The sequence below is a fragment of the Phycodurus eques genome, chromosome 10 (genome assembly GCF_024500275.1).
Source record: "Phycodurus eques isolate BA_2022a chromosome 10, UOR_Pequ_1.1, whole genome shotgun sequence".
NCBI lineage: Eukaryota > Metazoa > Chordata > Actinopteri > Syngnathiformes > Syngnathidae > Phycodurus > Phycodurus eques.
This window is the reverse complement of record NC_084534.1, coordinates 712,515-735,267: the sequence shown is the minus strand read 5'-3', so window position 1 is coordinate 735,267 and position 22,753 is coordinate 712,515. Positions and strand designations below refer to the sequence as shown.

The 22,753-nt window shown below is 43.2% G+C and overlaps 2 protein-coding genes across 7 annotated transcripts in view; both read right to left on the bottom strand.

The window, feature by feature from the left end:
- Positions 1 to 6,935, bottom strand: part of mtmr14 (myotubularin related protein 14) — a 41,229-nt gene extending 34,294 nt beyond the window's left edge. The window contains exons 1-3 of one of the 6 annotated variants that reach the window (XM_061687582.1): positions 6,260 to 6,935; positions 3,305 to 3,453; positions 1,666 to 1,774 (exon numbers count right to left, since the gene is read on the bottom strand). In XM_061687582.1, coding sequence (XP_061543566.1) covers positions 1,666 to 1,774; positions 3,305 to 3,453; positions 6,260 to 6,394 — 393 coding nt within the window. In that variant the 5' untranslated portion in view covers positions 6,395 to 6,935. Of the gene's footprint in view, positions 1 to 1,665; positions 1,775 to 3,288; positions 3,454 to 6,259 lie in introns of those variants that run through there. The other 5 variants (XM_061687583.1, XM_061687590.1, XM_061687587.1 and 2 more) reach the window with 5 other exon arrangements.
- A 569-nt stretch (positions 6,936 to 7,504) lies between these two features.
- The window catches only part of setd5 (SET domain containing 5), a 62,404-nt gene continuing 47,155 nt past the window's right edge, over positions 7,505 to 22,753 (bottom strand). Inside the window, 4 exon segments of the mRNA XM_061687026.1 lie at positions 7,505 to 9,949; positions 10,124 to 10,215; positions 16,872 to 16,993; positions 17,069 to 17,349. Coding sequence (XP_061543010.1) covers positions 9,425 to 9,949; positions 10,124 to 10,215; positions 16,872 to 16,993; positions 17,069 to 17,349 — 1,020 coding nt within the window. The 3' untranslated portion in view covers positions 7,505 to 9,424.

The window sequence follows — 22,753 nt, the reverse complement described above, 5'->3', positions numbered from 1 at the left end:
ACAGACCATGGCCACGATGCAGTGAGGGATCCTGGTTAAAGTAAGCCATTTTAAACTAAAAAGAAGCGTTTAGGCAACAGATTTATCTGGAGGGAAAAGCCTTAACTGTCTTCTGATCAAATTTGCGACCCCCCCACACACACAAAAAAAAATTAATAATAAAATAAAACTGCATCCAGGACTTAACCAGTGGTCTATTGATAGTTTTCACATAATCAAATTGGATTTTTCATTTGCTGGACAATGATATGTCTTTATTTCGGAATAGTACAAGAAGTAACGATTCGATTGTGATTCGCTATTCATTTGTGACTGTCAATGTGAATAGCGAGTCAGGATTTACACAGCGTGTCCAAGCTCTACTAAATGTAGAAAATAGATGTATGTGCAGCAGAGATGAAACAATATCTGTATTTCACGGTTCAGTTTTATCACTGTATTAATCTCAATGGTACGATAATTATTGTGAGAAAGCTCACGGTATTGCAGTAAGACTCACGGTAGCGCAGGAAGGTACACGGTACAAGTGGAGCCAAGAGGCGAATGCAGGACAACCGAAAAAAACTATTTTTCTTGCTGGCCGAGTCCTTCTCGATAGGCTTTAATACCGTAATTTCTCCCCCAAAAAATGTCAAATGTCAATGGTGTGCATTATACTTTGGTGTAGGGGAAAATGAAAAAAACTATCCCATTTTATAAATGTATGGCGCCATCTCGAAGTTATGAAAAACCTGTACACTTTCATTCCAATATGCCACTGCCCCCTCGAGGTTATGAGAAAGGTGTACACTTTCATTCAAATACACCACCGCCACCTAGATGTTATGAAAAAGGTGTAGCCTACACTTTCATTCCAATATGACAGGGGTACGTCCATCCATCCATTTTCTGAGCCGCTTCTCCTCACTCGGGTCGCGGGCGTGCTGGAGCCCATCACAGCTATCATCGGGCAGGAGGCGGGGTACACCCCGAACTGGTTTCCAGCCAATCGCAGGGCACATCCAAACAAACAACCATTCGCACTCACATTCACACCTACGAGCAATTTAGAGTCTTCAATCAACCAATTCATGCATGGTTTTGGGATGTGGGAGGAAACCGGAGTGCCCGGAGAAAACCCACGCAGGCACGGGGAGAACATGCAATCTCCACACAGGCGGGACCGGGATTTGAACCCCGGTCCTCAGAACTGTGAGGAAGATGCTCTAACCAGTCGGCCGCCGTGCCGCACAGGGGTATGTATGACTGCATAATATGTACAGTTGTGCTCATAAATTTACAGATTACAGGATTTGTGAAATGATCTTTTTTTTTTTTTTTTTTATATAAATACGACTGATGACTGAACAACAACCATCATTCATTTGTTTATGGTTATATTTTGTTTGATGATAATGCTTTCTGAAATGCTTGACAGCTTAATTTGAATCCCATTAAAAAAATGTGTTTCGCCTGCAGTGCAATTGGTTTCTGTGTAGGTGCAAACACATAAATGCTGGGTCTTTTGTTACAGCTCTGATGTACAGTGGCGATTTTGCATGATGTGTGTGTAAAAGAGGCAAATAGCTTCCAGGTCTGCGAGTGCTATCGTGAAAACCCCGTGCTTTAAAAAAGGAAATACGGGCTCAAAGGAAAGATGAGGAGTTTCCAGTAGCACAGCTGTACCTTGCCATTGTAGAGAATGACTGGACAGACGAACCTCCCTCTGCATCGGGCCAGTTTACTCCGGTTCACCAAATCCTGAAGTTTACTGAGCTGCACTGTGCTCTCAAACCTACAAAGACAAACCCTTGGTTTTATTAGGTAGTCTACTTGGTCATCAAACCAAAGTGCACTTGACAAAAGCATATCACGGACATTATTAAGACACCTGTGAACTTTTAAATTGTGGGGCATTATTTCTCATTTAAAATATTGCCTGTACAGTCAATTAAGGTTTTTGGTGAAAGTTTTCTGTTGAACTTTCGTAGAGCTCAGAAAACACGATTAAAATGGCAATTTTCAGCAAACTGTCTATGTTCATCACCAGAATCAACAGTTCCAATATTGCACGCTGTAATTTCATGCATTATCCTAGGAGAGAAGGCCAGTTAATAAAACCTTATGAATGTAATATGAAACATTCATAAGGCCAACTCTGTGATGACATAATCTCCTGTAACAAATCATTCACTTTCTTGTGCAATCTTAATGTGAGCAACAGGTTCGAACTTGGAACACAGACTCACATTTGCACTCAAGTTGAAAAAGGAAAGAATACTATACAAACGAGAAATTACCGTAATGTCTCGTGTATGATGCACACCCATGTATCATACGCACCCCCAAAGTTGAGCTCAGAATTCTGGAAAACCCTTTTACCTATGTAAATGCATTTTTACAATGCATGATTTTGCATATACCCATATGATCAAAACATGAAGTATTATATGTATTTTGTTAGTTTTTTCAAGGAAATATTCTGGTTAAGCACTTTATTATTATTTATTTATTAAGCTCTTATTTTGAAATTCACAGCCCTACATTTATTTAGTAAATGAGAAAACAGTTGTGCTCATATGTTTGATTACCCAGGCAGTCTTTGTACTGTGTGTACAATTCTTTAAAGAAAACATGAAGGACCAGGCGAAAAATTACATTTTATTTTAATGGGATTCAAATTCAACTGTCTAGCATTTCAGAAAAGCATTATCATTAAACAAAACATAACCATAAAGAAATTAATGATGGTTGTTGTTCAGTCGTCAGTCGTATTTAAAAAAAAACAACAATATTTCACAAATTCTGCCTGGGTATGTAAACTTATGAGCACAACTGTACATATATGCAGTCATATGTACCCCTGTCCTATTGGTAATGAAAGTGTAGGCACACTTTTTTCCTAACCTCTAGGTGGCATACTAGACTGAAAGTGTACACCCTATTCATAACCTCTAGGTGGCGGTGGCATACTAGAATGAAAGTGTACACCTTTTTCATAACCTCTAGGTGGCAGCGGCATACTAGAATGAAAGTGTACACCCTTTTCATAACCTCTAGGTGGCGGTGGCATATTGGAATGAAAGTGTACAGCTTATTCTTAACCTCTAGATGGTGGCATACATTTATACAATTTGAAAACAATTTTAATTTTCCCCTCAACCTAAGTATAATGCCCACTATTGACTTATGACAATTATTTGGGGGGGAAAAAAATACACATTATACACGAGAAATTATGGTATGACTCATTGGACAGCGCTTTTTTTTTTTTGTTTTAAATATGAAAATTATTATATTCCACAGTACCAGATCAAAGTGGTACCTGTCTCGATCAACATCTGTGCATTCATATTCCAGGAACACTATCCGCCGTGGGTAATGGCCACAAACTTCACCACTGGCGTTATGGATTACACTGTACTTGTAATCTTTGGCAAATAACTCCAGACAACAGGTTTCTATTGCCTCCATCTGCAAATGAACATAAAATAAGGTATGATGATTAATGAGGGATTTGACAACTCTGAAGGATAATCAGCAATTGCTCTCATTGTAAAAATATACAAATGTTCAAATTTGAAGTCACCATCCATTATTGCACAAAACAATCTTTTGTTATTATGACCAAATCGTACTGTAATTCTATCGAAGTCAAATATCAACAGATAATTGTGTGCACGATGGTGACGCGGAGTCAATGTCTTTTGCTGAGCCGATCAATGACGTCATTGATCGCAAAGGCGAATTATGACATTAAAGCCGATCAGCCGTTCAGTATAAAATGCTAATTATCGACGATACCGATCAGGCCGATAAAATTGGTGTAAATTCTACAATTTGGAATGTCCTGAAAAACGACTGGTGTACTAAGCAACAGACATCGAACAGGTCGGCCAAGGATATCAACATCAGTTGATGACAGAATTGTGGGAGATGTGAAGAAACACCCAAAGACAACAGTCAGTGACATCACTGCCAACCTCCACAGGGCAGGGGTGAAGGTATCACAAACCACTCTTCGAAGAAGACTTTGAGAGAAGACATATACAGACGCAAACCATTCATTAGCAAAAAGAATCGGAAGGCCAGATTGGATTTTGCAAAGAAGTACAGACATGAGCCACAAAAGTTTTGGAACAAAGTTTTGTGGACTGAAAAATTCATTTCTACCAAAGGTGCTTATGATCCAACACACACAAGCTCATCTGTGAAGCATGGTGGAGGTAATGTCATGGCTTGGGCTTGCATTGCTGCTTCTGGAACAGGCTCACTACTCTTTATTGAGGATGTAACGCATGGTGGAAGCAGCAGAATGACTTCGGAATGCTACAAAACCCTTTTTTCTGGCAATTTACAGAAAAATGGCTCCAAACTAATCAGGAGAAGCGTCATCATGCAACAAGACAAGAAAGGACTTCATTTTGGGTGTAAGGTCTGAGACTGGCCAAGTCAATCACCAGACCTTAACCCAATAGAGCATGCATTTTACCTCCTGAAGAGGAGACTCAAGCGAGAAACCCTCACAAACAAACAAGAACTGAAAGAGGCTACAGTCAAGGCCTGGAAAAGCATTTCAAATGAAGAATGCAACAATCTGGTGAAGTCAATGAGTCGCAGGCTTGCGGCCGTTTTTGCAAGGGTTATGCCACCAGATATTAAATGTTATGCACTAAGTTTAATAAAAAGTCTGCTCCAATACTTTGCTCACTTGAAAAGTGGGTGGGTTCAAACAAAAGGTGCTCTGTTCTGAGTTGTTTAACACATCAAGATGTAAATACCATGAAACAAAAGCTGGAATTCTGACCCTTTGTCTCATATTCATCTTTTGATCTGAAACCCAATGTTTTCAGGATACAACAAAAACAAAGGAATCGACATTGCCGTTCCAATACTTTTGGAGGGGACTTTCGACTGCGCCGTACCTGGCATAATTGATTTGACCTGCGACGTGAAAATATGGCACTGTCACCATCACAGCATCCAGGTGTAGAAGGAAAAGTATCCCAGCAACCACCAGAAAGCAGTCCCAATAGTAAAATGTGGACGAGTGGTTCCTAACAGCCTGGCTGAAAGTCACTGTATCAGATAACGCAGGCACTTCGGCTTCAAGTGGGCTACAGACAGCTTTCATCGTGATCTGTGCCTTGCCACAATTCGGTCTCTGAGCTCTTCGGGTAGTTCCTTTGACCTCATGACTCTCATTTACTCTGACGTGCACTGTAAAGGCTTCTTTATACTCACGCGGATGGCGGCCGCGCTGACGTCACTGCGGCTATCCCGCAGTGCGGCTATCCCACACGCGCAGTTTTGAAAATGTACTGCAGTTCACCTCCAAGTCGGGGGTGTCGCTACGGGCTGGTATTGGCTAGGACACTTCAGGGTGAAGTTCCCTTTGCATTTTTTTGGGCCATTTCCGCTAGCCGTTTTCCCTTTCCTTTCAGCAACAAGGAACAAAGCAACAACAATGGCGACCGTGGAATAGGTCGCCGGGGGGGGGGGGGGGGGGGACTTAAATGATTTTAGCAAATGGCTGCAATATAACAAAGAGTGAAAAATTTAAGGGGTTCTGAATACTTTCCGTACCCACTGTATTTGATCAAGCATGTTAATGCCCCCCCCCCCCCCCCCCCAAAAAAAAAACAACTACAATCACCCAATAATGGCTAGGAGCAAAACATTAGCCTATTCTAATGAAAATCTCAGTAAGGAGCAGAAACACGCTGTCTGGAGAAGGCACCCTTCAACCCTGGAACAACTGGAGCAGTTTGCTCACAGGGAGCGTGCCAAAACACCTGTGGACAGGTGCACAAGTTCCACTGACTGTTACACCAATCATTGGATTCTAGTGAATGCCTCAAAAAGCTGTACAACAAAATACAGCGGAATCCTGGGTTACGAACAAACCGGTATACGAACGATTCGGTTTATGAGCAGTTTTTCTTTTAAAAAAATTAAAATTCGGTCAATATAACGTCGTTCTGCGGCTGGAACGGATTCATTGCATTTTCATTCATTCCCGTGAGAAGCATGACGTCGATTTACGAATGTTTCGGTTCGAGAACGGGGGCCCTGGAACCAATTCAATTTGTCTGTCTTAAGTTAATTGTGCCATTTAGCATCACTTTTGCCCAGGGTTGGTTGATAAGTTTGCCTGTGAACACTGTGGTACGAAAAAAAAAAAAATATATATATATATATATATATATAAAATAATAGCGTGTTGGACCAGGCTACCATGTTAGCAAAACGTTAGAGTAGCACACGGAAGAAAACGTACCCGTGGAGAAACTTCCTTGGCTCTGTACTGCGTCTTGGAAAACAAGTCTATCAAATGCCCTATTTCTTTACTCTTCCTGGCCGACAGCCCGGTGGCCTTGAAGCCACAGGTCGCGGAGGGGGAGGCGGCCATCATACTACTGCGGCGGCGGCGGCGGACTCGAACCGGACTGGGATCTCCTTCGAACACCGCAGCCCCTTGTCCGCTAGAAGGGGAAGACCGACCGGGCCATCCCTTGGCAGCCAGTCTCTTCCCGACTGCGTTGTCGACGGGGCCAGTGCCGGAGGGTCTTTCTCAATTCCGGGCACCGGCGTTGAAAAGCGGCAGGACCCGGCCACGAGAGCGCCCCACTTACCGCTAGCTAAACTAGCAACGCTGCTAAAATCCACAAGTAATCTCGCAGTGTTCGCTGGGGGCTGTCGAGGCAGCAGACACCTTAAACCCGCCTGGCCGCACTGCAGTCGGGCAGCTCGAGTCAGGAAACACCCGGGATCCGTCGCGGCCTGCTCGCGTTCATCTCATCACGTTGCAGCAGCAACCGTGGCTAGGGAGCCAGTTACAAGGTGGTACCTCCGTGGAATTTCTAATTTCAATTTGCCAAAATTCAAATGGAAAAAAAAACCCACAAAAAAAGGCTGCCTGTCCTCATGTGGAGGAATACGTTCCAACGCTCCAATCTCAATCCGGAGCTGCGGTAAACAGGAAGTAGCTGCGTCCACGTGACGCGTCGCCTTCCCCTTTCGTTCGCGGCGGTCCAAGTGAGGCGACCGGGCGACATGCGGCCGCACAAAATACATGTCTTCGTCGGAATTCTTCATTGGAGGCCTATTTCACTCATGCACTGGAGGACTGCCAGTGATTAATTATTGCATGCGTGGCTGCCCTCTTCTATATATATAATCCTATGAAGAGAACATTTAAAAAAAACAAAAATATACATGCATATATATACATATATATATATATATATACTCTTTCATAAACGTTATAAAACTCTGTTCGAGCATACTGTCACACGCACCACATTTTCCCTTTTTATTGTGAAGTAAGACAGTAAGACATCCTTGCCTCCAGTCTTCACGGTGATCTTCAATAGACCTCCGCAACTGCACGAAGTACCAACCGGTTTCGAACCATCATCCCAGTTTTTTCAAAAAGATGAGAATTGTCGATGTCCCAATATTTATGAACTTGACTGTATTGTAGAGCGGCGGCGTGAAAACTGACTCAGACACAAGACAGTGGTTAGGTTTCAAAATACATTACCATCGTGATTATTTTATTATCAAAATGCATTACATTTGCATGAGCATCTCTTGCCTCTTCAATCTTTTCGGAGGGGAACAATTGAAATAGTCACTAATATGATCCTTGTAAAAATAAAACAAAAATAATTGTTACAAAAGCACAAAATAAAGTAACGCAGCATCTGTTTTTCGAAGGGAACTCAAGAATAGACCCAATGATTAACTTCCCACCAACTGGCAAAACTGGTCACACATACCCCAAAAACAAATATCATGCGATAAATTCAGTGTACTATATTTCTCCATAAAAGTCTATATAACATTTCTTTCTATACAAGTTCTTATATTTCATACATACTGTCCTATTGGGTCTTTTAAATGGTATCACTTTAAGGTGCTGGTTCATTTTGGATCACAACTTTTTGTTTGTTTTTTTTGTCTGTCAAAACATTCATGTAACCCGAGTACCCCTTTTTTTTTTTTTTTTTTTTTTTTTTGCGTGTTGGTGTATCTGAGTGGCAGATGGGATCCCGCCACTCGACCGGGCCCTCCGTTTCGAGGTATTCCACACAAATGCAGCCGTTATCGCCTTCATCGCTAACCGCGAGTCTCCTGGTGACGAGAGGAGATCGGGCGACGCTCGCTGCGGTCGGGCGATTAGCCAAACTTGAGATTCCGTCGTGGGCGACGACCATCTTTTCCAAAGTCCGTTTTGGGGGGGAAACGGTATTACAATACGGCACTCTACAGAAAGGCGAGCAGCTCTCACGGGAGAACGGAGCAGCGTTTTTCAAAAACAAATCGAGTTTTTAACCATCTTCCAAACGCTGTTACAAATACCCTCCCTGGTTTGGTCAGAAAAATGGCTACACGTTGACACCCATTCAATAGCAATTTCTTTTTAGATATGCCGAAATATAGTGTATACAGGTGTGTCGAAGCAACAGGGGAATGTGTGTCTTATTTCTTTCAAGAAACCCTGTAGCATTAGAAACAATCAAAGCCCAACGCTTGCAGAGTGGATCGTTTACGTGTAGATTTTTTTTTTTCTCCCAGCATTCCACCACCACAGCAGACGACAAATGCCATTTTAAGAAAACAGATTTGACCAAGTACAATGACGGGACGAATTAAGTCATGTGTAAAGGACATAGCTTGAGTCCAAATTTATTGGGGTGGGGGGGGGGCGACACGATTGCAGCACCATAAATCATAAGCTGGCTCAAGTACAACACCGCGTGTCCGAAAGTGAAGTCCCACGTCAACTGACAATTCACCAGTGGGCGTGACAAAATGACATGAAAGGTGGAAAAGTTTCACGTGTTGCTAGGGGATCAAAACCGGAGCTGGTTAATAATCGGGAATGATCCTATCCAGGGATCCTACTCCCGTCGTGGGTGAATCATGCGTTTACGCTCCTTTTGCCATCCCGACGCTCGAGTACTGCAGCATCGATACAGCTCTTTGCCGAATGAGATTTATGGTGACAAAAAAAGTCAAACAACTCTTTCCGATATGCTCGCCTCTCAAGCAATTAACCCGGCGGGGCACAACGACCCGGTGCGCGTTCATCATTTTGTACAGACATTTGTGTGGAAGTTAGTGAAACTCATTTGCAAAACCCAGCGCGAGGAAACTCCGGGGACAATTTCAAGTTAGATATGATTTAGTCATTTCAGTGCGTCATTCAAATTGTTCACTGATTTTCCAATAGGATGTCCAAAGTCAACTGGCTTCGTGCAGAATATGATGTTTGTTTGTTGTTAGAAAAGAAAAGAAAAGAAAAACAAAGAGGTTTGTAAATGTATAAACCAGTTCGTGCTCCTCTTCGGTTTCCACAGTTCCGCGAGCCAAAGTACCTGTGCCCCAAATCACGACTGGGTCTGACAGATTTGCACCGGCTGGTACAGACGAGGTCCTAGAAGCTTCCCGACTGTGTCCGCACACCGGGGCCCTGTAGCGGAGAGCGCTGGAACTGACTGAGGCTCGTCCCTCGCTGCGAGTAGTTTGTCGGTCCAGAGGCCGACAGCAGCCTCGAGCTCGGGGTGCCCGATTTGAGGTTTCGAGAAACCTGCTGTTGATTCCCCCCGGGTGCCGTGGCGCTCAGGTCTGTGTTAGTCAACTCGTGAGCCCACGGTCCTGGGATAGGAGACCCCACGAGGCTACTCCTGTTCAAATGGCCCGCTTTTAGGTGGCTGCTGCAGCTGAGGGGTCCATCTGCGTCACTGTTGCCCCTCAAGTCTCCTGACAGCTTGGAGTCTGATGAAGTTGAGGGGGTAGGAGCAGGATAGGAGGATGGAGGGTGGTCCTGAGATGGGCCTGTGTGGGAGGAGGAGTAGTAGTAGCTCTGGCCTGATGTGGGGCTGTAGCAACTTCCAAATGGAGAGGTGGGAGTTTGCTGAAGCAACGACGGACTGTCGGTCTGCAGGTGTCTGTCTGATGACTTGACACAAGGACAAACGCTCACTAATAGCAACGGAAATGTCACTTGTTCGTGTATTATCACATCATACTAAACTGGTCAAATATTCATCCAGTTTTGAGTACCTATAGGATGATTATGGGTGTAAGAGTGGTGTGAGTACATGTACCGTAAATGTACATGATTTTTACATACCTGATGTGAATACATTGATGGACTGTATCTGTGTGGTGGACTTTTCATTGGTGAAGGAATGCTCACTGACTGCATGTCAAACGGATCTGCATCTAAAAGCACGGGAAGAAAAGAACATTGATTTTTTGTTTTTAAACTCTGTCATGGAAAATGACTGGATTGATAAGATCGACGTCAGGTGTTTGGAAAACAGGATTTACAGAGACAATGATGGGCAAGAATCGACAAAGGTATGGCATGTTACTTTAACAGAAGACCCAGAAAAAGTGGATGGAACAATACTGGAAAGACACTGGAAGAAACCCACCACGACAATGCTAAGTGGCTGGTCAAACTAGACCAGACCAACTTCCCAGAACAATAACCGTTACAAAGGACAGAAGTCTCAGAGGACAAAGGACAAGTCTCAGAAGAACTTGACAACATCGGGGCTGAACGTGATCTACAGAAGGGCTGAGAAAGCCAATAGTATTTCTAACCAAAATGCATGGGCATAGACAGTCATACAGTCATCAAATCCGATCATTAAAGTTGCTCAAGAATGAGGTTTTAATCATAAAAGAACAGATGTTCTACAATAACAGTTAAGAGACACTAACTTTTGAGTACAATAATAAATCTGGAACATTTCCTGCGAACCAACTTCAGCGCAATAAATCCAGCGTAGCTACTGGATACAGGTATGTAACAATACGTTTAGAATGACAAGACCCCCAAAAAGTGAATACAAATAAAGTTCTCCATAGAACACGCTTTATTTACTAAGTACAGTATGCATAAAATGGGCATCTGATATATGCGCGCAATGCACCAAACCAGACAGCTGTTTTCATGCTCTTTGGGAATGCACACCAGTTCAATGCTTTTGGTCTTCGGTGATACAGAAACTCTCTTACATTTTGAATTGCAGGATTTCACTTTCCCCAAGATTGGGCATACTTGGCGACTTTAAGCACCATCGACCTCCCTAACAAGTATTCGCAATCATTACCTGTCGCGTTAGCTACCGTGAAGAAAAGATTTCTCTTCAACTGGAAAAACAAACAAGCTATTAACATCAATCACCGGCTGAAGCGCATCATAGAATATATTTCCTGAGAAAAAATATCAGCGGAACGAAAAACTTCTAATTACATACAGTGGGTACGGAAAGTATTCAGAACCCTTTCAATTGTTCACTCTTTGTTATATTGCAGCCATTTGCTCAAATCATTTAGTGGTTTCCCCTCAATGTACACACAACACCCCATATTGACAGAAAAAGAACTGAATTGTTGACATTTTTGCAGATTTATTAAAAAAGAAACACTGAAATATCACACAGCCACTCATATTGAACTCGGGTGCTGTCCATTTCTTCTGATCATCCTTGAGATGGTTCGACACCTTCACTGGAGTCCAGCTGTGTTTGATTGTACTGATTGGACTTGATTAGGGAAGCCACAAAACCTGTCTATAGAAGACCTTCGCGCTCACAGTCCATGTCAGAGCAAATGAGAATCAGGAGGTCAAAGGAACTGCCGGAAGAGCTCAGAGACAGAAATGTGGCAAGGCACAGATCTGGCCAAGGTTACAAAAAAACTTCTGCTGCACTTAAGGTTCCTAAGAGCACAGTGGCCTCCAGAATCCTTAAATGGAAGACGTTTGGGACGACCAGAACCCTTCCTAGAGCTGGCCGTCCGGCCAAACTGAGCAATCGGGGGAGAAGAACATTGGTGAGAGAGGTAAAGAAGAACCCAAAGATCACTGTGGCTGAGCTACAGAGATGCAGTCGGGAGATGGGAGAAAGTTCTGGAAAGTCAACCATCACTGCAACCCTCCACCAGTCGGGGCTTTATGGCAGAGTGGCCCGACGGAAGCCTCTCCTCAGTGCAAGACACATGAAAGCCTGCATAGAGTTTGCTAAAAAAAAAACACCTGACGGGACTCCAAGATGGTGAGAAATAAGATTCTCTGGTCTGAGGAGACCAAGATAGAACTTTTTGGCGTTAATGCTAAGCGGTATGTGTGGAGAAAACCAAGCACAAGTCATCACCTGTCCAATACAGTCCCGACAGTGAAGCATGATGGTGGCAGCATCGTGCTGTGGGGGTGTTTTGCAGCTGTAGGGACAGGACGAGTGGTTGCAATCGAAGGAAAGATGAATGCGGGCAAGTCCAGGGATATCCTGGACAAAAACCTTCTCCAGAGTGCTCAGGACCTCAGACTGGGCCGAAGGTTCACCTTCCAACAAGACAATGACCCTAAGCAAACAGCTAAAATAACGAAGGAGTGGCTTCAGAACGACTCCGTGACTGTTCTTGAATGGCCCAGCCTGAGCCCTGACTCAAACCCAATTGAGCATCTCCGGAGAGACCTGAAAATGGCTGTCGACCAACGTTCACCATCCAACCTGACAGAACTGGAGAGGATCTGCGAGGAGGAATGAGGATCCCCAAATCCAGGTGTGAAAAACTTGTTGCATCATTCCCCAAAAGACTCCAGGCTGTGTTACCTCCAAAGGGTGCTTGCACTAAATACTAAGCAAAGGGTCTGAATACCGGTGGCTGTGTGATATTTCAGTATATCTTTTTTTAATAAATCTGCAACAATTTCAACAATTGTTTTTTCTGTCAATATGGGGTGCTGTGTGTACATTAAGGAGGAAGAAAAATGAACTTAAATGAGTTGAGCAAATGGCCGCCATATAAACGGGGGTCTGAATACTTTCCATACCCACTGTATACACGAAGACAGCTGGTCACCGGGGGGGTGGGGGGGCCTCTTATGCCACTTAATCACTCGCCTAGCGCGCACGCACAAACACACACACCTCTCACTGTATAGATTTTTTTCACTCGTCACATCTGGGCACACATCCATATCCAGGGCCCTGAACCTATAATCTATGAAAGTTTAACTTTTTGAATGGAATTATGGAAATGAATACAATTCCCCCTGATATTCACATTTTTTGTAAAGGCTTTATAAGTGCAGTCCATTTACCAAGTGTGACAAACATGCCCAAAAAAATAGAAATCAGGGAGGGTGCAAACACTTTTTCACACTGGGGAAAGGGGAAGAAAAAAAAAAAAAAAAAAAAAAAAAAAAAAAAAAAGCTTATAGATGGATATAAGAAATGTTTGGAGGCTGTAATCACTGCCAAAGGGGGTGCAAACAAATATTAAGGAGGGGTGACAATACTGTTTTCTGTTTTTTTTCCCCCCTTAGAAATTACAATGTCTAAATTAAAAAAAAAAATAATAATAATCTGTGTTAAATTACTTTAGACCTCCAATTAAAAGACCCCGATGATATAAATTTGGTACGTTTCCATTTAGTTCTGAAGATCTTATACAGGTTATGCAAAAAAAAAAAATAATAATTTCAAAAAATGAAGGGGTGCCAATAATTGTGAGCAGGACCGTTTTTCACTCAATGAAATGCAAATACATTTTTATCTTTATTTAAATGTGCTTTTCTGGATTTTCTTGAAGATATTCTGTCTCGCACTGTGAACATAAACCTGGCATTAAAATTCGAGACCCCTCACGTCTGTCACTGGGTGAATGTACAAAATCAGTGAGGGACCAAATAATTATTGTTATATGGTGCATGGTAGGGTCCCCTTAAATTCATGTGTTACTAACCCCCCACCCACTCCCGTAATGCCTGCAACCTTCGCGTTGTTGTGACTGAGGGACACTGTCAAATGTATTTAAAAGAACATTTAAATGAAAGATAGAATGCTCTAACTGTTCAACCTTTTCCTGCTCTATACATTTTTTGGGTCTCGGGTCTTGTCACGGTCTTGGCCTGTCTAAGTGTCGGTCTTGCCTCGACTTCCAAAAGTCTCGGTCTTGTCTTGTCGAGTTCTTGTCTCAGATGGGCACACTACGACATGTCAGCTCGTCCTTCAAAAAGGTTTACTTTCCAATTCTAAAAAGGTACATCGGATGCAAACAGATGACCAGAAACACGCTTTTGAGTTCAACCAATGATTGTTGGCAGAGCAGTGTGGCAAATACAGGGCTTCACCATTCATAAAGATGTCATTACCCGTTTCCAGAATTTCGGGTTTTCTCCATCTGTGCAGCGGTGGGTAGTAACGCACGACACATTTACTCTGTTACATTTACTCAAGTAACATTTTTGTTCAATTGTACTTGTGGGAGTAGTTTGAATGAACAATACTTTCTACTTCAGGATTTATGTGAAGAAGAATCGATACTTTTACACTGTTTAAGTGTTCGACGTGCCGCTCGCTACTTTTATTTATCCCTTGGTGCGCGCACCATCTGTTTTTAGCACTTCATCATCGACTTCCAAATAGGGCGCCGTTGCAGCCAATCCAACGTGATCACTCGTGTCATTTGACTCCAATACACCAATAAGACGGCACAAGGCAGTCACATGACCGCACACAAACCCTTCGTGGGCCAACCAATGTGGCTCATTTTACGGAAATAAAAAAACAGCCGCGCGAGTGTTTACTTTACAGACTCCAAAAAACAACAGCTTTGTCATGCGACTCTTAAATTGTGACTGCCCAAACATATATTGCAGCCCACTTCTAACTTGAGAAAACAGCTCGTGGTACGTTGCAGGTGTTTCTCTCTCGTTCTCTCTTCCGAGCACACGCGCGCAGACACACACACACACACACACACACACACACACACACACACACACACACACTTTCAAGTCTGGTCAGCAAACAGCTTCAAAGCAAATAATGTTTCTGTAGGGCCCAATGCAGGTCTTGTTGGATTCTGGGCAGTTTAAAATTGAAATAGTGGCAGGATGGAAGCTCAAATTTCCTTCAAGGAGTTCTGTGTTCGCTGCTAAGCCAGACCCACCGCAGAAACCTTTGCAGGAACTTCCCGAGCTAGTTCCCGCCATGTCCTCACCCAAAAAAAAAAACGACCAGGATACAAAAGGTTCCCCTCGGGACCCTGGATTATTTCGTTCCTCCTGGCGGATACGGTCTTCCGTGAAGTACCAATAACTCTTTTTGGGGCGGGGGGGGGCTGTGCTGTGCTGACGAACGCTGATCGGTTGGCAGACCTCTGTAGGCGTTTACTTTTTCATTCACAGAGCCACTGATTATGCGGCATTACGCGAGGCTCGGAATAAGAGGATTAAAGTACATTGAAAAGCAAAACTTTGTATGGCGGTGGCGGAGCTTGCGGCAGCGGACCTCGCCACGGGCCCGCGGAGAGATCAAGGTCCACCGCTGGGCGACTCTTTTCCACTCAGGAGCGGCGGTCCGAGCCCAAGGGGGCGTGTGCGTCTAACTCGATCGGGGCTGAGGAGCGCGAGGCTTCCAAACACCGATCTTTACGTTTTCCCGCTGAGCCGCACTTGGTGGACAAGGACCAGGCCGGACAAACTCTGTGCTTGCCGTCAAAACTTCGGCCCGCCGACTTCGCCGCTGCGGCGGACACAGCGGCGAAGTCCGCGAGGTCTGCCGCGGAGCCCGTGGCGGCTCTAATCCAGTCAGTCGCGGAGGTGGTGGGGGTGTGGAATAAAAAAACCTCCCGTTCACAAATAACTATTTGCAATCTACAGTCAATTTTTTTTTTGTCATGCAAACATGTTTACAGATACCAAATACTTTACACTGCTGTATTTAAAAACTCACAAAGAGCTGTCCATGAAGTCAAGTATTATTTATTTATTTATTAAACCTTACCCAGGTAAGGTATGTCCAATGCCAACCTGGCTGCAGACAGCAGAGTAAAACAAAGCAAAATGGAAGCAAATACATATGCAAATTGTACAATGTCATATAGTAACAAGTTAAATATTACATTACATCATAGCACATGGTGAATAGAAGGTCCATAAAAGGCATGTGGACTGATGTTCTCTAAAGCTGGAGAACTTGCATGAACATGAAGAAAAATATAATTGCCTGAAAGCCAAGACAGTAGAAAAACTTGTCTTTGTGAGTAAATAAATATATAAATAAATGTGGGAGCCTGCAGATGACTACAGATGTGATTTGTTGTTCTCACATTTTTAGTGGAACCGTGTAAGGATTCTGGCTCATGTCCCTGTTGCATTTTCCAGCTGATCAATCGCATGTCTAGACATCTCGATTTAGGCATGTCATCGCGATAAAATAGAATACATTCTCATTTATTGAAATGTACCTGCATATAATAAAACTCCCTACCTCAAAGACTGTCTGCAGCCAGGTTGGTATTGTAATTGAGAATCAGTTCTCAATTGCCTCGCCTGGATAAAGGGTTAGGTTTTAAAGGTATCAAAAATATTGGAAATTTAGATGAAGATATAAGACATTTAAAGCTTGAAATACCATCATTTTTTTAGATCCAGTAGGTGTCAGTAATGAGCAACATCAGCAACCTTTGAATACCAGGTACTCCTGCTACCAGGAACACAAAGTTCCTGGGGTGGTTGGTGGGAAAAAAAAGCTCCTCTTCATGGGCGTGGGGCTGCAAGGGCCTGTTAATTGCTGGCTGGAGATTTAATGATGGACTGAAATTACATCTGTTCATGTTAATCATCACATTACGATTCATCGTAAGGAATTGCACTCCTCGAATCTTCAGACAGCTATATTGCCGAGAGTAACAGACAGATGTCTTTGCATTAAACTGTTTACTGCAACTCACACAAGTGGAAAATGCTGCATGTCTCATTCTATCAAAGTGTGAGTGAGTGAATGTTTTTTAGGCAATCAATCAAATGTTTTCCTTCTCAGTTTAACATCCTATTTTTGACTTTCAACTCTTCATACCAGATTCTCTCTCTGTAGAACTGTTGCTCCTCTTGAGCATTTGCTCCATCTTCATGCTTCTCAGCACTCGCTCCAGTGCCCCTTGACCTTCCCGGAGACGTTCGACACTGGTGGGCACCATCCTAATGTGAGACAAAAGAGATGATCAAACACGTTATACAAAGTTGATTCAATACATTCTAATTGGTTGCTCTCACCACTGGGTGTTCCTATCTGGATGGCTCGCCTGCACAGATGAGCCCTGGTGGTCTGGAGGACTGACCTCCTCGATCTGAGGGATGGAACCACTGTGTCCTGATGAAGGCGTGCAGTTGTGCGGGGATGCGAGGGGATGCATCAAGTAAAGGGGATGATGGGTCTCCTGGATGTGGTGAGAGCCAGGTCGAGTAGGCGTGCTACCCATGGATGAACTGCAGCTGGATGGCTCGGGGTCACGGCTGCTAACTTGCTTCCTCTTACGGTACTCCAACAAGGACACCTGAGGGAGAAATGCTATGTGATATCGTCTGATAACAAGCACACTTTTACAGAAAATGTGTCATTACAATTGGTGTTGGCCTGTTGATTTCGGAAGTAAGGACGACATGCACCTTCTGGAAACAGTACCTTGAACTATTCGTATTTATTACAACACAACACAATTGAGTTTGAATTTCAAAACATTCCTAAGACATAACTGTAGATCACTCAGGTGTCTGAATGTACTGTGATGAATGTTTGATGAAAAATCCGGCAATTTGAAAGGATCGTCACGATGCAACTACCGTGATTTCTCGTGTATAAGGCGCACCCATGTATAATACGAACCCCTAAAGTTGATCTCAAAATTTTTCAAATGAAACTGTCAAGCATTTCAGAAAAGCATCATCATCAAACAAAACATAACCATAAAGAAATTAATGACAGTTGTTGTTCAGAAGAAAACATTTCACAAATTCTGCCAGGATGTGTAAACTTATGAGCACAATTGTATATATTATGTACCCCGTCACATTTGAATGAAAGTGTAGGCTAAAGGGTTTTCATAACCTCGAGATGGCGGCATACATTTATAAAATGGGATTCTCCCCCACCCCCGCCCAATCCCTATGTATAACGCGCACCATTGACTTTTGACATTTTGGGGGGGGGGGGGGAAAGAAATTCGCATTATACACGAGAAATTACGGTGCACTGAAAAGACAGCCCCGTAAGGTTCAAGCACACACAAATTATATAAAACAACTCAATGAAAATGAGAGCCGTCATCGTCTTAATGTTGTAATAGGGCACAGAAAGCAATGAGGGGATATATGGCAGGGAAATGATGACCACGCAGAAGTGCTGGGCGATATATTGAGAAGCTCAGTTCGATCGATATTTTATGAATGCTCGATTAGGAAAAACGGGATCCTCGATTTCATTTTCAATACTTTTTGCTACTCTGTGAGACTTCCGCCAACATGGAGGAGAAGATGCTAGCGACCAGCGGGCCATAAATAGTCCCCCAAAAAAAGCCACATCTATTATTGTCTGCAAAACGTGTATAAAAGATGTAATGACGAAGGCAAGCATATCCGTATAAAATCTACTGAAGATGTAGCACGCTATCGAGTGCGACACGTATCGCGTTAAAGAGAACCACGACTCCGTGCCACTTCTGTAACATAAATGTCGTGGAGAACGTAGTGATCGTGGTGGCAGTTGAAGCGCTTGTGTTTGTGTGTTGGCTCTGTGAACGGGGGGGGATGGGATAAGATATTATTTGTCATTCACGGACGAGATAGAAAGTGTTCATGGGGTTTTGTTCACATTAGCATTAGCAGATACTAGCTAGCATCACTGCGCGAGCGATCACCAAAATAGTTTGCCAGGGGCCGGCCCGCGCCGTCTCAGATAACTGTTCCAGATAGTTGGGTTTGCACAGTGTGGCATTCTCAAGAATCAATCTTGGATTTCTTTCTTTATTCACTGTATTTACAGATCATCGCATTGTATTCGTTTCCCATGACGTTTCTTCTTCTTCTGCTCATCTTCTTCTTCTTGATTTCTTGCAGACTGGGCATGTTTAATTGCATGGCTGCCACCTAAGGGTTAAGTGATGAACACCTACAACAGAGCCAAACCCGAAGAAATACATTAAAATCAATACTGAAGCCATCATTTATTAACGATGACAATTACAGAGTAATTATTATGTTGTGCAGTTAAACAGTGTGCAGAATTATTTTTATCCTATTCGATAATATACTGCCATAACTGTCCTGCGGTAATGTTCTTGACATACAGTTCCCTCGAAAAGTATTGGAACGGAAAGGTCAATTCCTTTGTTTTTTTTTTGTATACTGAAGACACAAAAGTTCAGAATTCCAGCTTTTATTTCATGGTATTTACATCTAGATATGTTAAACAAATCAGGACACATTTTGTTTGAAGCCACCCAATTTTCAAGTGAGCAAAAGTATTGGAATGTGACTGATGGGTTTTTGCAGTTGCTCAGTTGCCTTTTATATTGATTGCTTAAGCATTAGCTAGTGCTTGTTTTCGGCTTTGGGTTTCGCCTGTGAAAACTGCATTTGCAGTTAAGCAAACATGAATACCAGGGCGTTGTCTATGGGAGAAAAGCAAACCATTTTGAAGCTGAGAGAAGAGGGAAAATCGATCAGCGCTATTGCACAAACATTGGGCAGAGCCAATACAAAATGTTGTAATGTCCTGAAAAAGACAGCAACTCCCGGTGTACTGAGCAAGAGACATCGAAAGGTTGGCCAAGGGTATCGACAGCAGTTGATGACAGAATTGTGAGAGCTGTGAAGAAACACCCAAAGACAACAGTCCGTGACATCACACTGCCAACCTCCACAGGGCAGGCGTGAAGGTATCACAACCCACTTTTCGAAGAAGACTTCGAGAGAAGAAATATATATACAGGCCATATCACAAGATGCAAACCAGTCATCAGCAAAAAGAATCGGAAGGCCAGATTGGACTTTGAAAAGAAGTACAGCTATGAGCCACAAAGGTTTTGGAACAAAGTTTTATGGACTGATGAGACCAAGATCGATCTCAAAGAAAGCGATAGTAAAAGCCAAAAGTATGGAGAAAAAAAGTATCTGCTTTGGATCCAAAACACACAAGCTCCTATGTGAGGCATGGTGAAGGCGATGTCATGGCTTGGGCTTTCATAGCTGCGTCTGGAACAGGCTGACTCGTCTTTATTGATGATGTAACCCATGACGGTAGCAGCAGAATGAATTCTGAAGTATACAAAACCATTTGGTCTGGCAATTTACAGAAAAAGTGTGTGACATCTAGAAAAGATGAGAAAACCGGAATTCATGGCAGTAATAACTACCAAACATTAACCATCACTGTGGTCAATTCAGACTTGCCTTATTGTGCTTGATGATGCCTGTGTTTCGATAAGAACAAATACGATCTTTTGCGTTGACAGTATAAGAAAGATCATTACATTTGTTTGACATCAGGAAGTCATCTGTAATATTTCCCTGCGTCAGGTTTTAGATTTGCCATCACTGCTAAATTAGCCTTTTGAAAAATAAATTTCAGATACAGGAAGCCGCCCTTATATTGCAGTTCAAACTTTGATTTACTCGTATGTTGTATTGTTGAATTGTATGCTTCTCAATAGCTGAAACGCTCTGCTTTGCAGTACAGCGGAAATGCAGCGTGCCAGTCGTGTGTGCGTCGTCTCTTGAAGCATCATGCGAGCAATGACTCAACGTGACTCGTAACGGCGCTTCCTCTGCATTTGAACAGGAAATATGAAAATTCACCGATTTTAATGATGAAATCATTGAAATTATCGGGTTGAAAAAAAAATCAATGTAAAACACGGACCATAGAACTATTTCATGTAATCGTAAGGTTTTTTTTTACTATTCACATGCAGTGGAAAGGAAAGACCATCAGGGGGCAAGTGCGGCTCTGCCTCACTTGCCTACCCTGACCGCACGTCACTAGTAACAGCGCCATGGGATTACTGTTTGCTGTACTGTACAACTGTTTTTTGGTCATATCTTCAAACAGCTTTTTTCATTTCAATGCATTCCCTGCTGGCATGACGGACAGAGGAAGCACAGAACAAGGTTGGTAACACAGGTCATAATGAGGAGATCATTCTCAATTGGGCAGGTTGTCAGCTGTGTGAGAACAGAATATACTGTCGATCCCATGTTCATACCAAGGGCCTCTATGTGGGAAAAACAAATGTCTCCATTGGCGATTAAATGACAACGTTTGCTGGCAGGGGGAGTTGAATCAAATTAACTGGCCAGCAAAACACTCATTCTGGCACGAATAGAAACATGACTTTAGGACATTCTTCTCCTTCAGAACTTAGAAACACTAACCACTTGCGAAGGATAAACCTCAATTGATAGCAAGAATACCCCCTTTGATGACTGTGTCGTCCTCAGTGTGCAACATCGGTGCAAAGTTGTAACTATCCATCCATCCATCCATCCAAAATATACTAACCACGATATAAGCACTGAGTGCCTTCATTCCATCAGTGACTAATCGACGGGTTACTGAGTAATAACGACCCATTTCTACCACGGTAGCATGCAGTTGGCCATCAAGCTATGCCTACAACCAGAAAAAAAATGCACCTTCCTTGAAGACGCTAGCGGGCTAGCGGATCGCCGTTGGGGCCGTCGAATACGCCACAGCCTCGCTCCATGTGCCGCGCGTGTCCACACAGACACTTCAGGGAAAGTTAGTTCATTAAGCTCACTCGCTGTTGGACTAGTGAGCTCACTAGACCAGCGGCAGGGTCCTATAATGCAGTGGTTCACCACCTTTTTTGTCTTGTGTGTACCCTCGAACAATTTTGTCATACCAAGAGTACCCCCTCCTCACTCATACGTGATGATTTTCCAAAAGTAGAACTTAACACAACTGATTATTGAAGACAAATCACCTCATTTTATTCCCTTACTTTGAACATTTAATTCTCAGGCATTGTCTTCTTTTTAATGCAAATTAAACATATCAAAAAGTCATCTTGAAAATAAGTAATATCAAATAAAACAAATATGAAGGCAAAATAAATAATAAAACCTGCCTTTGTTATTCATAACTCTTATAACATTACCGAGTGCTATATGAACCCACTCCTGAATCCAAAGTAACTGGATGGATTTTAAGGACTGTTGTTTGTGCCTATGCGCCAAACAGCAGTTCAGAGTGCCCACCCTTTTTGGAGTCCTTGGAGGAGGTGCTGGAGAGCGCTCCCGCCGGGGACTCCGAGCGGTGTTCTGTTATTGGACTTCTGTGCTCATCACGGATTGTCCATAACGAACACCATGTTCAAGCATAAGGGTGCCCACACGCGCACTTGGCACCAGGACACCGTAGGTCGCCGTTCGATGATCGACTTTGCGGTCGTGTCAATCGGACTTATGGGGCCGCATGTCTTGGACACTCGGGTGACGAGAGGGTCGGCGCTGTCAACTGATCGGATGGATGGACAACTTAGCTGCGGACTCCTGGGCTAGCTCGCTACGCTAGATCCCCCATACCCTAAGTCAGCAGCAGTCCGAATGACTTTGAAAGCTCAGTTTTCTTTGTAAATGTTATCCAATATGAATGAGTCTTCCAGTGAATTCAATCCGGAGTCAGCGTCTATTCCTTCGCTTTTAAACAAGCCGCTTTTGGGAAGGCAACACAGCCCTTCAGCCAGTGGCCATTGTGGCTGCCATTTATCTATGTTGTCGACATTTACACACCGTGCCATTCAACCTAGGACCGCCACTACACACAGGCACTGTTTTTTTTTTTTTTTTTTTTTTTTTTGCTTGCCGAGTGGTGACTTGACTGGCTTTTTGAACTGGAAATCGCGATGACTAGCTTAGTTTAACTGGCAATTGTTGTCTCAG